We start from the raw sequence: 14723 nt of genomic DNA, 5'->3' as shown, positions 1-14723 counted from the left end.
TCACTTACAAAAAATGTGGATTGGCTAAACACATTGGCCTCCACATTAGTCTACAAGCCACTCATAACATACAAATCCATTAAGCTATAAAACAATCATCCTAATTAAAACTGGGATGAACAAGAGAGGGTCGGCCACATATGTGACAGTAATTAGAAGGAGCTGATTCAACTGACAATCTTTTCAAGAAGAGAGAACAATCTCACAGTCGTGACCAAATTCTTACATTGCGGGAGAACATCTTTGTATGATACTGTTTTGTCTAAATAACAATGAAAATGTATGACATCGGTGTAACTGTAACGTCTTCTAAATTTGCAACAGATTCGACATGGAGGATCCTGCAATTATTTCCATCCTTCACCATTCATAGATCCACAGCTGTACAACCATACTGAATGCCTGCCGATCAATCTCTCTGTTCCTTGTTCTGTCCATTACAAACATCGATACATCAGTGAGATGGAATCGATAGCTATACATAGCAGATGCAAGCAACATAAGAAACTGTATCTATACTTTAAGACATTGTAATGACTAGAGAAAAACATTCTGTTCCTTTGAACTTGATAATAGGTGTTCAACCACGCGTAATGAATCGTCAGATTAACCGACTAATACTATGCACCTTATTCGAAGATCTTGTTAAGTGTAGAGGCTGCTTCCTCTTCGCCCCTGCAACTTATTATCAAGTCCAGGTACTGCATAGCCTCCAGAGGTAGAAGCCCTTCCACAAGAAAGCTGAACAAACGGGAGTGAGTGAGTTGCATTACAGCGAAACACTTCTCCAAAACCCCCATCTGCTTCTCTTTGCTTAGCTCCAATGCTTCAATTAGTGGCAACACATCTCTCTCCTCCTCCTTGAAGTGTTCTTTACAACGCTCCTACCAAAAGAATCACAAATGACTAAATTAGTCCGAATCTTGGCTAGCAAAACAATACAGTGAAAAGAAAAAAATAAAATAAAATCAGAAGTATCAACGAGGGAGCATGTAGGAAATGTTGAGCTGGTTGAGGATATACCTGTAATGACTTGAGACGAGTACAAAGGTTAGAAAGAGCTTCTTGGCGTGCGGCGCTACCAGAGTCCAGAACTCCAATGGCCTTAATATCTTCTTTTATTCCATTCATGATGGGTAGGTCCCTTGCGTGCTCCTCGTTTGCCACTTTGCATATTCCTACATATATCATCATTATCAATTACATATTTTTACACTTTTCCAACAAATAAAGCATATGAATTCGTAAACTACAAATCACAATATAGTCATTTCCATGATAACTAACAGCAGTTACATTTCTTCTAGTTCTCATCCTTCATGATTGACAAACACACTTCCTGATAAGAACTTATAAATAAAAGTAATCACCACTAGACATTGCCATGATACCCAACAGCAGGTATATCTCTTTAACTCGTCAGTATCATCTCTCAAAAAGTTACTCAAAAATTACTAAAAAAACAAAGAAGGAAAAATATCCCCAGTAACAAATTTCCATTGGATCCAGATTTTCATACCATGGCATCTGTTGCATAACAAATTATTCTTCAGTAATTGATGATATAATTAAATAAACAATTTTAATCAAACAAATTACACTTTACCAGCATTTTTTTTTCATAAATTAAGCTACACAACTGGTGCAATTATCATCAATTTCTATTGTGATTTAGCAAAACAAAAATCCTTAATCGGGGGGTCTGTTTTCATCTAACCCAGAAAATAAAGTTCGTGTTTTTAAGAGCTTTTTACCTCGATCAGCCTTATCCAGGATAGAGAAGACAATTCTCTCCTCCATCTGAGCGTGCTCAAGCATCAGCTCCAGCAAATTCGAGTAGCTATTCCAAAACTTCCTGAACTCCATCCTCGGACTCCCCACCGTCGGATCAACAATCTTCTTCCCTCCACGTGTCGTCAGATCCAGCACCCACCTCACCATCCTCTCCAAATGCCACAACAAACTCCTGTGCTGCAACATCAGCGCCCTAGCGATCAACGTCACCGGTTCATCAAACCCGTCCAGACTATCCACCAACTGCGGCGGCTGCGGGAACTTCGTATCAATATACCGAATCAACGTCTCACGCGGGCCGGAAACAATATCGGACCCGACCTCCAAGAACGGCAACTCGGGACCGAATATGGTCGTCGATCCGGTGGGAACGAAGCGGACCGTGACCGCCTTGCAAACGAGAGCGAAACGGATGTAGGCGGTGAGAGTACTGGTAGCAGACCCATACAATCTGACAGTAACGGAGGTTTTGGTTTCAGAGGTCTTGACGAAATCACAGGGAGCGATCTCGGCCGTGGATGAAGGGTTGGACTTGTCAACGCAATTCCCCATGGATAAAGAATTGGGTATCAGAAACGCAACGAAAAAAACGGAATTGAAGAAGTGGTGAGATTTCAGATGCAGTAAAGTGAAGCGTGTAATGGAAGAAACGTAGGGAGATTGTGCGTTAGTTAGGAAGGAAAGGGAAAAGCCAAACAAACTGAAAGCAATGACGAGTTAAAAAGATGGGAAGCTCTGTGTTCTAGGCCCCGCAGTGACTGTCAGTGGATATGGGATGATCTGCAGAGAGACAGAGAGAGAGGGATTAGGTAAATTAAATATTCTCCTCCTTCCCTGTTTTTGAGAGGAATCATAATCTGCTGCTCTTTATACGCACCGTTTTACGTGATATTGATTTAACCCAATCCGCCATGACCAACAGAAGAGACTAAAATCACGATTAAAATTTCAAAAGCAGAAGAGATTAAGCTGAAATACTTGTCCATTGATTTGAAATAAGCAAATAAAATAGCCGTTGAAGAGAGAGATTAGCTCGTGACGTGGTTTGCGCATTGGATATTGGGCAAAAGGCCCCATATCGTGGGCCTGGTTTATACCATCTGACCCTACTTATGAGCCCATAAGTGATCTCAGTGGGCATGAGTGGCCCACCTCAGTGGTTCACCATGATTTTTGGCTTTGGGCCTCTCCAATAAGCATATGCATCACTCACTGGCCACTGCATCTTTATCCACATCTCAAATATTTCTTTGTAGATCAGTAGATCATGGTTGCCAATTCAACTTGGCAATAATTTATTGAAGACAACCTTTTTATAATCATGGAACCCGCGCCCCACCACACAAGGTGCGTTTAGATTGAAGAAGATAAGAGTCGTTAATGAAAGAAATTAATTTAACAATTTATAAAATTCTACAGTTAACTCCATTTTGAGGAGAAAGTATGTAGACAAAAATTTAATGTAAAATTCCCCCAATTTCTTTCAAATCCCTCCATTTTCTTCCCCTCAATCCAGACACGCCATTAATGTTCCGGCCTAATGTGTCCCTAGGCCATATATATTATGAAGTAGGAGGTTCAATTATAGAATTACAGATGTAGTAGAATCCTAATTACAGTAACGGTAGCAGTCTTGAAACCAAACACAGGGAGTGTCTGGACATCTGAAGAAAATTAAAAGAGTTCAAAGGGAAAATGCTGTTAAATTTCTCACTTCAGCAAGAAAACAGCTCAACATTTGAAACCTCGACAAGCTATAAGCCACACTATCACGATCAGGCCAATGATTCCTCCTAGAACCATCAGTTTCATTTGGAGATTCTGCAGCCACATCTTTCGTCGCAATTGCCTACCCTGCCTCTGGAAGCTGTCTGCCTGGATTTAAAACAAAAACAATAACCGTATTAACTATGTACGACTCATTGCTCTCAGATTTTTGCAACCGCAACCAAATGGAAATATTGTGTACCTGAAACTGTAGGTTTTCTGTTTTGTCCACCAAAAGTTCTATCCGCTCTCCACGATCCAAAACCTGCACCCAGTGAAGAAACATTGTTATTCCCTAGATTAGTTCAACAATCTCATGCAGCAATGTTCCATAACCCTTTCTTCTTTTACCATATGGAAAGAATATATCTGTTACCAAGGGCAAAATTTAGAGCAATGACTTCTAGACAACATCAAATTTAGCTTTTTCTTAAATTTGTTACATGCATATTTAATTAGTGTTTGGAAGCAATGGTAGGTATAAAAAATGTCTAAACCAGGACACAAGACTTGCAACCTCTGTAGTCTGTAGGGTGTCAAGAAAGGGCAAAGATGTGATGCACAAGTAGTATGTTGCAATGAAGAAATTTACCACAACACCAAGGTTCAAACTCTAACATGCCTTTTAATATGTTCCTAGAAATGAGTTCAAAGAAGATAGTTCCAAAATGCTTGAGGAAGCATAGATGATATCTTAGCAATTAGATTCGTGAAAAATATTGTTCCATCAATCTAATGCATCAAAAGGGGAGAATTCCTAAATGCTTCAAATTTTAACGCCTGCTTTAGCTTCTTTATTTTTTCCTGTTTCTGTCTACTTTTCCTCATTTTTATACTGCTTTTCGTCGAAATAAGTAAGGAATGCCAAAACTGCACTAGGACTCTCTAACCTTCCCTAGTCATCTCCTTGAACCACCTTTTCTTCTCTCAAATCCTATAAATCAAGCTTACATTAACTCAATACAGTCATTATCAGCCTTCAATTATAGTATGGCACTAAATTCACACCCCAGAGTCTTCCCTAAAAGTTGTCCGTAAGTATATAGAGTGTGAGTAAAATCCGATCAGCACATAAAAAAGATAGGAAATCTCCACAACATTCAAGCATGCACAGTCGTGGGATAGAAGCCAAAATCTACCATTATGGTATCGCCACACCATCACCTAATCAATTTAATTTTAGGACTATATTCTTATTTAACAAACTTATCCCTCTTTTTCCTTATTTGCTCAGCCTTGACAAACGTTCATGGACAACTTTACACCATCACCTAATCAATTTATTTTTTGCTCGGCATTTATCATCATTATCGCTAATTTACAATTTAATGCCAGCCAGAAAATGCGCGAATTTTGATGTTCAGACCCATATATTCTTGCTATGTTTTGTTGTAATCGGTACTAACATGGGGATATCAAGGTTGTTCATATTGGAAAGGTTAGAAGAACAGGGACGATCATGTAGTTTTGGCTGACATTGATAGGAGGGTGATATGCCCAATCATGATTCTAGATTTTTTTCCAGCGATTGTACATTCTATAATAAACTTCATATGCCAAACCATCATTCAATGTTTGTCAAAAGGTAGGTAAACATAACCCGTGCACAAGGCTCCCGCAATAGGCTGGTCAGAGACATGCAAAATATACGTAGACCTTACCTCCACATAATATGTGGAGAGGCTGTTTTTAGGAATTGAACCTGTGATCTCTACTGCACCCAACAACTTTAACACTGAGCCACATGTTCACTGTAATGTTTGTCGAAAGGAAAGAAAAAATGGATATATCGTGTGCTCCTGGTAACATTCCTTACTGGGGTCGATGACTTAGAGGAGTTTTAACAGTTCAGATTCACTAGACCAGCAGGAAGAGAATGGAATTAAAAGCTGCATGCCAATTAACAGTGACTTTCGGAAAGAAACAAGAAAATTCAGATTATATACCCACAATTGCAGTAATATTAGTAAAAAAACTAAAAAATTAATGACAGCATCACCCATCAAGGCAATGCCATTGCAGTATTGCACCACAATCAATTCAAAGAAAAGCGTACCTTCTCAATATTGTCCATCATGATCCCCTTGACCTCAGTGATTTGAGCCTTCAATTTGGAGAGCTTACTGATTTCTTCTGGATGGTTCATACAATATTGCATGTGCTCCTTAAGCCGGGGCCTATCAAGAGGAAGCAAAGCATCAAGCTAGCACCAAATATGCATACACAATAACTAAACTCGACATAATTAAAACATACAGACCCAAATTCTCTGTCTAGATTGTAAGCAATGGTAAATCTGTCCCCAAACAAATCATCATCTTCATCACCATCAGCAAGGGGGTGTGTCTCATCCTGGATGCTTGCTCCATAGCGTTGCTTAAAATCGTCTTTTACTCGCTCAAGAAACACGAATGGCATACCCCTCCCGGAGGATTCATCCGCAACAACGAGAAACACTGCGAAGCAACAAAAATTTTCAACCACACAGTTCACCATCCGAAAACTATTATCTCGGTATCAGCGGATCACAAGAAATGGTACCAAATCCACTGTCAATGAGGAAGTTGAACGTGTGCCCATCACATGAGTATGTGCACTTGCTGCTATTTGGAGGCAGCTTCTGCAGGCATTGTACAGCAATGGTGCTAAAGTTCCCCGAATATGATGTGTGCTCTGCCAAAACAACCGTTCCTTTCGCAACAAAGCTATAAATCAGTCCTTTCTGATTCATCTCCAATTTATGAGTTCAGATTTTCCACAACCTGCAGAAAATGACCCCCAGTCCCTCAGTACCAATCTATCAATTGTACAAAATCATACCACTAAAATCTGGATTCAACAAATTCAGACCCAAAAAAACCAGTCTAAGTACTTTAGCTGATGCTCAGTGACAACCAAAACGTTAAAGACAAACTTATATTTGAATTTTCTTAAGAAAAAAGATTGCATAAGAAAGTAACTCGAATTAATGCATATTGCTGCACACTCATAAAAGTAACTCTATGATCCGTTATGACTGCCCAGACAAAACGAACGAAGAAGCAGAAAATCAAAATCTGCAATTCTGGTCATCCAAGAACCGAACAAAAACAAAAAAAAAAATAGACCACCAAGTCAATGAATATAATCCATGCTCCAGATAAAATAAAGTACCAAAACGCCCCAATTTCTCCAAACTTTACCTAAGTTCTCTCGGCAACCAAACAACAGCTTAATAAAATTCGTCGATTCTTCCGAACCAGTTAACAGAATAGAACCGCCATTTTAATTGATCTAGTAAGGAATTGTGTTATCGAAGGGCAAAGAAAAACGAGTATTGATTTTACTTTGAAGATCGAAAATAATGAGGTTAACATGGAAGGTTAGCAAGCTAAGCAAACTGTGGAAAGAGAGAGAACCTGAAATTAGGGTGCTGCGTGTGGGAGTCTGGAGCGACGTGGACGAGAGACCAGAGAAATGTTTCTCAAAAGCTCGTTTGATACTTTGATTTGATATACGGAGATGGAAACTTTCACAAGTCACCTTTTATTTTAATTTCTATCTCTGTCGTTTTTTTATTATTATATATTATTTAATAGGATAATGCTAAACACCAAAAAATGTGATCCAAAAACCCCCAAATACATTAAATTATCCATTAATTAAAAAAACACTCAAAAATATTCAAATCATGCAACATTAAAATAATCATTGATTAAAAAAAGACATATAAGACTCATTTAATACCAAACACTCCATATTAAATGAAGGTTTTTGGATCTTTTTTTAGAGTCTCAAACATTATTCAATTTAATATCACCTTAATCTTCAAATAAAAGCATTATTTGTTACACGTTGGTGTACAAAATTAATAGCAACAGTTTGAATAGGAGAGAAAAAAAATTGAACAGAGAAAGCAATTGTACTGTTAATGACACATCGGCGAGAGTGTCGAAGCAGTAAACCGGCCATTTCCCCATCCGCAGCCACCTTCTTCTTCCTCTCTAGAACTCTGAGAAACGGAGATTATCTCATCGATTCCACAGCAAAGCAAAGCAACAAATAAAAGGTTGATCGAATATGAGAAAAATAATTAATAATGGATATGGATATTGGGGGATACATTTCCGGTATTGCCCTTGATATTTGAATTTAATTACCAAAGTAGACCGGTTTGGATTCCTTCTTGGGCTTTTTGGAGGCCCCATTCAAGGGGACCACGAAAATTATTACCGGGCCAGCTGCTTAAACCGTTGAGATTTTTCTCCTTTTTTTAAAAAATTCCAAATAAAAAGGAGAGAAATGGGTAAAGTTAATACGCATATGAGAATTCTAATATACTCATTGTAACGAGTCACAACCAATGAACTACCATAGTAGTTTCACACAAAACAAGTTTCATACATAGAACCTCACTTTCCTTGCAATCACCTTATATGACAAAAGTCTCAAATAAATGGGTACAGTGACATTGTCGGTCGAGATAAAGCGCAGCAGTGATAACATGTTTAATCCTAATCCGAATCGTGTCTTCTTTTCTCCGTATCTTTCCTGCGCTTTCTCTTGTCATCTGAATCACGAGAATGCCGCTTCTCATGCCTTTCATGCTTATCTCGTTTCTTCTCTTCCCGCCTCCTTTTCTTTTGCAGGCTCTCATCCTTCAACTCATCTTTTTCAGCATTTCCTGGTGAGGAGCTGGGTGCCATATATGGCTTTAGCATGGTCGGTGAAACTTCTGATGTACCAGATTGAATAGTACTTGGGTCTTCCCAAGGACGGGGCATTCTGCAGTAATATTCAAATCATAGAATGTTAAAACACAACAATTAAAATGAAAGTATTAAAACAGGAGAAGCCACAATGGAAAGTAAGATAGGCATCCATAGGCTGTTTGTAAGGCAAATCTAAATATCTAATCATGAGACTGAGAAGGTGAAATGTTTGAGACGGACTCAACTCCACTTCCTCTCCAGAATCAGATTCACCAATAGGACAGCAGTATAGAACTAGCAAACACACTATCAACCTAATCAATCTCCTTGGGCGCATGACGTCTCTTAAAATAGCCAAAAGTGTAGCAGTTCAGATTTATGTCCCTAATTAGGTGTTCCCAAGAAAATCAGGACTTTCAATAAAGGCACTCAGAGGAAACTTAAACACTTGAATTGTATTTCTAATATCCTAGCCAAGTTCTGTTGTCCCATGGCCTCCAAAAACAATTTTTTAGAGGCATGACTAATAGATTAAATTTCTCCATCAAAGGAATAAAAATAAATAAGATCCCAAGCCCAATATCAACAATTTATGAAACTGCTCCCTAGTCCCTATAGATTTTTGTTAAGTGATAATGTTACATACAGTTCATGGTAAACAAAACTCATCTTGTTATCTTACTTAAGAGGACAAAACTCCATTGCAACATTACATATACAACCAACGCATATTGTATGGGACTGCCAGGGAAAAGACACCACAGCAGGTTATATTCTTTTCTATTTTATTCATACCTTGAGAAACCAAGACCATCCACCCTTGCTGCTTCAGAATGCCCTTCACCCACATCCTCTGCAGTAGAGCTGCGCTTTACAAGCTCTGAAAACTCGTGCTTATCAAGTCGATTACCTTGTGGTCGGGTAGAACGCTTAGGCGCTAAGCCAAGAGCCTCCCTCATCATTTGTTCTTCCTCTTCCTTGACTCTTTTTATCTCTTCTTTAAGAGCGTCGGCATCTGAACCCTTAGAATTCTTATCCCTAGTGTACCAGTGTAGATCCTTCCCTGATGAAAATTACAAAGTTGAGATAATTTTAGTCAAAATATGATCACACATGAAAAGACAAAATGTTCTGCCTTCTCAAAATACACGCTTCACAAAATATGGTAGTGCAAATAAACAAATTCATTCAGAAAGTCTATAACATACAAAAGGTTAAAAGACTTGATGTATTCAATAATTTCCAAGGAAGTAGAAGAAATGCATGGGAAACAATGAATTTCGGTTCTAACTGTTTGATATAATCCTCAAGAGTCAAGATAGAATTTGCAAAGAGGAAATAACTTAATTTCAAAGATCCAACCTCAGACACAGTTTACTATGCCAATAACATTATATATTCACTGGAGTACACATGCTCCAAATCTTTTACCTTGTAGCAACTTTTTGAGATCAGAAATCTAGAAATTAAGAAATTAAGAGGTCTTCCCCAAACATTTAATCTCATATCACCGAACCCCGTACTATAAAATGGAACTGAATATAGCATATCCAATCATTCAAACAGTGATAAAGATTCATGATTAACCAGTAATGAAAATTTTCCTTTGACTTTAATTTTCACAAAATATCAGTTTTCATTGAGGTTTTGATGATGATGATGACCAGGTGTTTTATTGTAATCTACGAACTACAATAATGAACAATCCTATCAACCTCATGTTCAAATAGACAGACACCCACCACAATTATACTCCATTATATCATTTAAAGGACTGAGCCAAAAAAACCAGCTACCACAATCCTAAGTCAATGATATCAAAAATTAAGAAATCAGAAATTTTTTAAAATGCATATTTACAATTCCCAGCACAAAGGATTGCATATTACCTAAAAGAACATCAGAGGATAAGACCAAAACAACAAAGAATTCCATCTAAGTTATTCAATAAAGGAATATATAAGTCAATGTATGTATGTTTGCATGTGTGCATATATGTACACACACAACAGTTGTTCAGGGAATACATTTGATCAAATAGTTCTTCCAGAAGAGGGGGCGCAGAAGTCAAAATATTAAAATATTACCTTGTTATGGAGAACACTAGTCCCTTGGGAGGCCACTTAAAAATTCCAGAGTAAACATGACAAAACAAAACAAAACTACTCCATTGTTTCCATGATGAAAGATATAATAAGCATTACCTTTCTGCCATCTTCCAACAGAAGCCTTGATACTGTGACCAATATAATTCTCTCGATGCTTATCAACCTTGACATCATCCCAACTAAATTCTGCACATCATAAAGCAACCACATATACATTAATCATGATTATCCAAGGCAAACCAGTTAGGTAAACAACAAAAACATTTGAATACATACAAGATCCAACTTCTAGATCAGCTCAATAAATGTGAAATTAGCATACAAAAGCATATATAGTATTCAAAACTTGTTGTTTAACCCATGTTAACCTCCATTCAAAATCAACCCTCCAAAGACAAACTGAAAATTCTCTCGATTCATAATCCCCAAAATTTAAAATCATGCCAATCTAGAGTTACAAATTCCAGTTCTGTCAATTCAGATAAACTAGGTTTCCTCATCAATTAGGGTTTGACTAAAATTTCGATCAAACCAGCAATCCACGGAAGTATGTCAACACAGAACATACGATCTAGATGTATCACGAACCTAAATTAATCGACTCAGACAAGTAATCATGATAAGCACAACGTATACACGTGCATATATAACAAAGGATTAGGTATATATAGATATATAAAATAAAAAAAAAATAGAGGAGAAGGAGGGAGAGCTTACGATCGCGGCCACCGCGAACTCCGCCACGAGTTGGATGATACATGTTTGTTTCTCCTTTTCTTCTCCTCCTCTAATATCTTTTTCTGGCCTCTGTTTCTGTTTGGATTCGGAGAAAGGAATGGAACTCAGAAGAATTTAACCTGCGGCTATGGCCTATGGGGGGTTTATTTGTCTAATTCTTTTAGAAACTAAAATTTCAGTGCTGCCCCTATTTTTGCACTTTATTAACATTTAACCCCGTAAATTTACTTTTTCTTTTATTGGAAGGGCTAATTACTTGATTTACACTTTCTCCATATTGTTTAACACTTTAATGTTTATTGTATAACATCATGGACTTCCTGCTCGGCCTTCCTAAACAACCGACTACTTTGATTTCTACTCGACATGCTTGCATCTCATGTCATCTCAACATCGACTCCAATGTCTCGACCTTAAGCTATTGTCAGGGGGTTCTCATGTCAATTTGATAATCGTATGTCCGTCCCGAGCCTAAGTTGAGATTCGCACCTATTGTGTCTTTGACAATAGAATCGTTGCCTTGAACACATCTCCTACAAACACACGACACCAACACTCATCATGTCACTGACATCAAGCTAAAACATCATACATGTCCTTGGCACAAACATGCCACAACATCTTTCTTTACAACGACAATTTTGACGCAAGCCTCGCATTGTCTAAGCAACACATATCCCTTCAATCAAGAACATTATATATAAACAAAACCCTTCACTGCTATAGGGGATTCTTTTCCTGCCTCTCAAGCCAAGTATTTTTCTTCTCTAAACTCTCCTCTTCCATTCTTGGAGCACAAAACTTTATTACTCTCTTGCGAACAACGTCATATCTTTATTTACAGTCAAGCATTGCATTTCATCGCTAGACATTCATTTTCATCTCTTTCAAGCTTTCGGCCTCATTGACTTGATCATCAAAGTCCATTTGACTGACACTCCATTGGTGTCAAGAGTTTTCATGCCATCATTTTGTACATGTCTTGTCGGTTACTGACAACCCACCTCGATAAACCTTTAATTGTATATCCGAGCACCTACAATACTATTGAGGCTTTCTCTTGTAACAATCTCATATCTCCCTTGTCTCAATGAGTCACTAATCTTGAAACCATAAACATATGCTCCTTCACATCTCACTATTTCATCATCAGACATCAAGTTCAATCTGAAAATCTCGCTAAACCCGAACCACACTGGACAAACCTGTTTTTGATATTCAGACCCGCCAAAGATACGGGTCGGAACCACTGGGCCGATAAGCTTAATAGGCCCATGACCAGCTCTCTAGAAGTAAGAACTAAGAAGCCTCAGTTTGCACTTTCTCGATAAGCATTAAGCAAACATAGCTAAAAAAGAAAAAAAAAATTATGTCAACTGGAGCAAGAATGACAATGAGATCTGCACTGAGCCGACTCAGCCTAACTCGTTCGATGGAGTCAACTCGTGGAGCTACTCGTTATTTCTGCGATGGAAAAGGCCGTGTACTGAGCGAGGAAGAACGCGCGAAGGAAACTGTCTTCATCAAGGTGTTTCCCTATTTTTTTTTTTCAGTTTATTCTCAGGGAAACAGAGAATTTGTTTTGAAGAAACAAAACTGATTTTACTTGTTCGATCATCAGATAAGCAGATTCTTCCATTTTTTCCCCTGTTTTTTCTCGGTGTGTTCAAGGCAATATTTCGATCTTTATGTGTCTGATGCTCGAAACCTTATGATTTGTTTTTTGGTTTTCTTTGATAAGCTCGTTGTTCGTGTTTTATGTTTTTTCATCCGTTTGGTTACTGAGAAAATGAAATACGAAACTGAAAATTATCTTGAAATGATCTTTTATGATCCTACCCACCTTTCGTCTTGGGTGAGGTGAGATTTTGTTTCAGGTTACAGTTTTTACTTTTTACTGATTATCAGTGGCTGACTTTTTATTTCTTCATTCATTTACTGTATTTCTGTTATTTTATTAATAATTTTTTGATTTTAACTAGAAAGTGACCAAAATTTCCTAAGAAGTGTAGAAATGAAAATCAAAATGTTGAGCTTAGCATCCTTGTGGATGGGATGACTGCTTTTCCTTTTAAGACCGGGACAACATTGTATCAGGCATCAGAACTTTGTTTTGTTTTAATCATGCATTTTTCCAGACTTCCTGTTAAGATTGTTATTTTTTTTATTTCAGTTTTCTTTCTCTTGTTGAAACTTTCTAACCGTTTTGGATAATTGTAATCTATTGTGGGAAGAAAATGGAGAAGGAGAAGTTGGAGAAACTGAAACTGAAGGCTGAGAAGGAAAAGGCAGAAATAGAGAAGGGGGGTTCTGAGAAGGTATATTCTGTTACATATTATCTTCTTTAATATGTCTCAATTGTATGGTTTTTAGCTTGAAAACGTATACCAATGGCTGGTACTGCATCAGAGTGGCAGAAGTTATTTTCATGTGAGTTAAATTAAAGTGAAAGTCAAAATAAAGAAGAGGAAGAAAACACAATCTGGGCATATCCTGTATAGTCCTTAAAACATATCTTTAGTCAAGATTTACTTTGAAAGCAACAGAATGTCCGAAGCATTGTGTTGTCACAAGTGTGGATGAATTTATTGTTTATAGATTTAGAGCTTCATGTTGATGGCGTTTTTGGGTTTTGCTATCATAACTCAGAGTTAAGAGCTGCGTGAGAGCATTTTGGCAGTTTCTGCCGCAGTAGACCTTAGCAATAAAACACTTCCTATTATGTAGTATATGGAATAGGCAAGGGATAATCAAGCTGCTGGCCTCCAACATTGCCTGAGGTTGGGAGCCCCTCGATCAGCTCTCGCGCTTGAGCATTAAGGAGCTGCGGAATAGCAACACAGCTAACCCTGCCTAAGTGCTTGTTGTTGACCTACTCTACCATTCTGTCTGTTGGTTTAATTCACTATATTCCGGTGCATGAGTGTACTTACTAGCTGACTGACTCTAATTTTTGCATCACGGGGATGGTCCCCTTTTGGTAAAAAGTGAATGGTGCAATTATATCACCTGATGGATCAGGAAATGCGAAATACATTTTTGTATTGTCAAGTATTTCCTTATGGGTTCGTATACTTCAAATGAAGTTGGATTTACTTTGATTCTGCTTCATGATATTTCCTTACAATGCATCTTCCTTGAACATTTCATTATCTTTTACCTATATTTACATCTCCTTTGCAGAAAGTTGAAGAAGGGACTCATAAGGGTTGAATTAGTTTGCTCAAGCCTTGGAAATGATGGAGAGAAATAAAAGTGACCTTGAACTCTCTGCGAACTGGTGTCTGTACAAAGCACTGCTTTTGTTTATCTAATCTTGCGAACAATGTACTTGTCTGTTGTTATTAAGTGGTGGTTTCGCTAAGACTGTTTTGAGTGGCTTGGATTAATATAACAATAAAGCAGAAAACTGAAATATGTTTATGCTGGAGGGAAGAACAAATGAGTTTCTGATAGCACACTCTAGAGGTTAAGAAAGCCAACTTATTTTAGCATATTGTGGCATTGATATAGGAGAAAATACCATGGTAGCTGACATGAAAGACTTTTTGATTGAGATCAAGTAGCTAGATACCAAGTTGGGTATTTCTTTTGCTTGAGTAATTACAGGAACAGAATAATGTTC

The 14723-nt window shown here is 37.7% G+C and overlaps 4 protein-coding genes across 6 annotated transcripts; 1 reads left to right on the top strand and 3 right to left on the bottom strand.

Moving 5' to 3' along the window:
• Window positions 1-163: 163 nt before the first annotated feature.
• On the bottom strand, window positions 164-2727 carry LOC119988589. The gene is made up of 4 exons (XM_038833673.1): window positions 1755-2727; window positions 1024-1178; window positions 629-884; window positions 164-430 (listed from the first exon to the last, which is right to left on the bottom strand). Exons 1-3 carry the CDS (start codon window positions 2344-2346, stop codon window positions 630-632), a joined length of 1002 nt encoding a protein of 333 aa, XP_038689601.1. The 5' UTR covers window positions 2347-2727; the 3' UTR covers window positions 164-430; window position 629.
• Window positions 2728-3322: 595 nt separating this feature from the next.
• LOC119988389 (vesicle-associated membrane protein 727) lies at window positions 3323-7059 on the bottom strand. Of its 3 annotated transcripts, none has more exons than XM_038833410.1 (6): window positions 6960-7059; window positions 6103-6323; window positions 5822-6017; window positions 5618-5738; window positions 3764-3826; window positions 3446-3669 (listed from the first exon to the last, which is right to left on the bottom strand). In XM_038833410.1, the coding sequence occupies exons 2-6, from the start codon at window positions 6290-6292 to the stop codon at window positions 3526-3528; spliced, it is 714 nt and encodes a 237-aa protein (XP_038689338.1). In that variant the 5' UTR covers window positions 6293-6323; window positions 6960-7059; the 3' UTR covers window positions 3446-3525. The 3 variants fall into 3 exon arrangements, with proteins under 3 accessions (XP_038689340.1, XP_038689338.1, XP_038689339.1); XM_038833411.1 differs by lacking the exon at window positions 6960-7059 and adding an exon at window positions 6744-6913; XM_038833412.1 differs by lacking the exon at window positions 6960-7059 and having other exon boundaries at window positions 3323-3669; window positions 6103-6292.
• A 788-nt stretch (window positions 7060-7847) lies between these two features.
• LOC119988397 (multiple myeloma tumor-associated protein 2 homolog) lies at window positions 7848-11227 on the bottom strand. Its single transcript, XM_038833417.1, has 4 exons — window positions 11078-11227; window positions 10457-10546; window positions 9048-9315; window positions 7848-8325 (listed from the first exon to the last, which is right to left on the bottom strand). The coding sequence occupies exons 1-4, from the start codon at window positions 11118-11120 to the stop codon at window positions 8055-8057; spliced, it is 672 nt and encodes a 223-aa protein (XP_038689345.1). The 5' UTR covers window positions 11121-11227; the 3' UTR covers window positions 7848-8054.
• A 1207-nt stretch (window positions 11228-12434) lies between these two features.
• Window positions 12435-14521, top strand: LOC119989323 (uncharacterized protein At2g27730, mitochondrial). Its single transcript, XM_038834765.1, has 3 exons — window positions 12435-12626; window positions 13333-13416; window positions 14282-14521. The coding sequence occupies exons 1-3, from the start codon at window positions 12468-12470 to the stop codon at window positions 14309-14311; spliced, it is 273 nt and encodes a 90-aa protein (XP_038690693.1). The 5' UTR covers window positions 12435-12467; the 3' UTR covers window positions 14312-14521.
• Window positions 14522-14723: the final 202 nt, after the last annotated feature.

Source organism: Tripterygium wilfordii, chromosome 21, assembly GCF_013401445.1.
Source record: "Tripterygium wilfordii isolate XIE 37 chromosome 21, ASM1340144v1, whole genome shotgun sequence".
Classification (NCBI taxonomy): Eukaryota; Viridiplantae; Streptophyta; class Magnoliopsida; order Celastrales; family Celastraceae; genus Tripterygium; species Tripterygium wilfordii.
This window is presented reverse-complemented; position numbering and strand designations above follow the sequence as displayed.

Bases quoted from the DNA above. Each gene is read 5' to 3' on its own strand.
- LOC119988589 (XM_038833673.1), bottom strand. From the start codon at position 2,346: ATGGGGAATTGCGTTGACAAGTCCAACCCTTCATCCACGGCCGAGATC. The intron at 1,179-1,754 runs GTAAAAAGCTCT...TGATATATGTAG, and splicing joins CCTGGATAAGGCTGATCGAG to GAATATGCAAAGTGGCAAAC. The intron at 885-1,023 runs GTATATCCTCAA...TTCTTTTGGTAG, and splicing joins CTCGTCTCAAGTCATTACAG to GAGCGTTGTAAAGAACACTT.
- LOC119988389 (XM_038833410.1), bottom strand. From the start codon at position 6,292: ATGAATCAGAAAGGACTGATTTATAGCTTTGTTGCGAAAGGAACGGTT. The intron at 6,018-6,102 runs GTACCATTTCTT...GTTGCTTCGCAG, and splicing joins CCTCATTGACAGTGGATTTG to TGTTTCTCGTTGTTGCGGAT. The intron at 3,670-3,763 runs GTACACAATATT...TTTTAAATCCAG, and splicing joins CAGAAAACCTACAGTTTCAG to GCAGACAGCTTCCAGAGGCA.
- LOC119988397 (XM_038833417.1), bottom strand. From the start codon at position 11,120: ATGTATCATCCAACTCGTGGCGGAGTTCGCGGTGGCCGCGATC. The intron at 10,547-11,077 runs GTAAGCTCTCCC...TATGATGTGCAG, and splicing joins AGTTCGCGGTGGCCGCGATC to AATTTAGTTGGGATGATGTC. The intron at 9,316-10,456 runs GTAATGCTTATT...AATTTTCATCAG, and splicing joins TGTTGGAAGATGGCAGAAAG to GGAAGGATCTACACTGGTAC.
- LOC119989323 (XM_038834765.1), top strand. From the start codon at position 12,468: ATGTCAACTGGAGCAAGAATGACAATGAGATCTGCACTGAGCCGACTC. The intron at 12,627-13,332 runs GTGTTTCCCTAT...TATTGTGGGAAG, and splicing joins AGGAAACTGTCTTCATCAAG to AAAATGGAGAAGGAGAAGTT. The intron at 13,417-14,281 runs GTATATTCTGTT...TCTCCTTTGCAG, and splicing joins AGAAGGGGGGTTCTGAGAAG to AAAGTTGAAGAAGGGACTCA.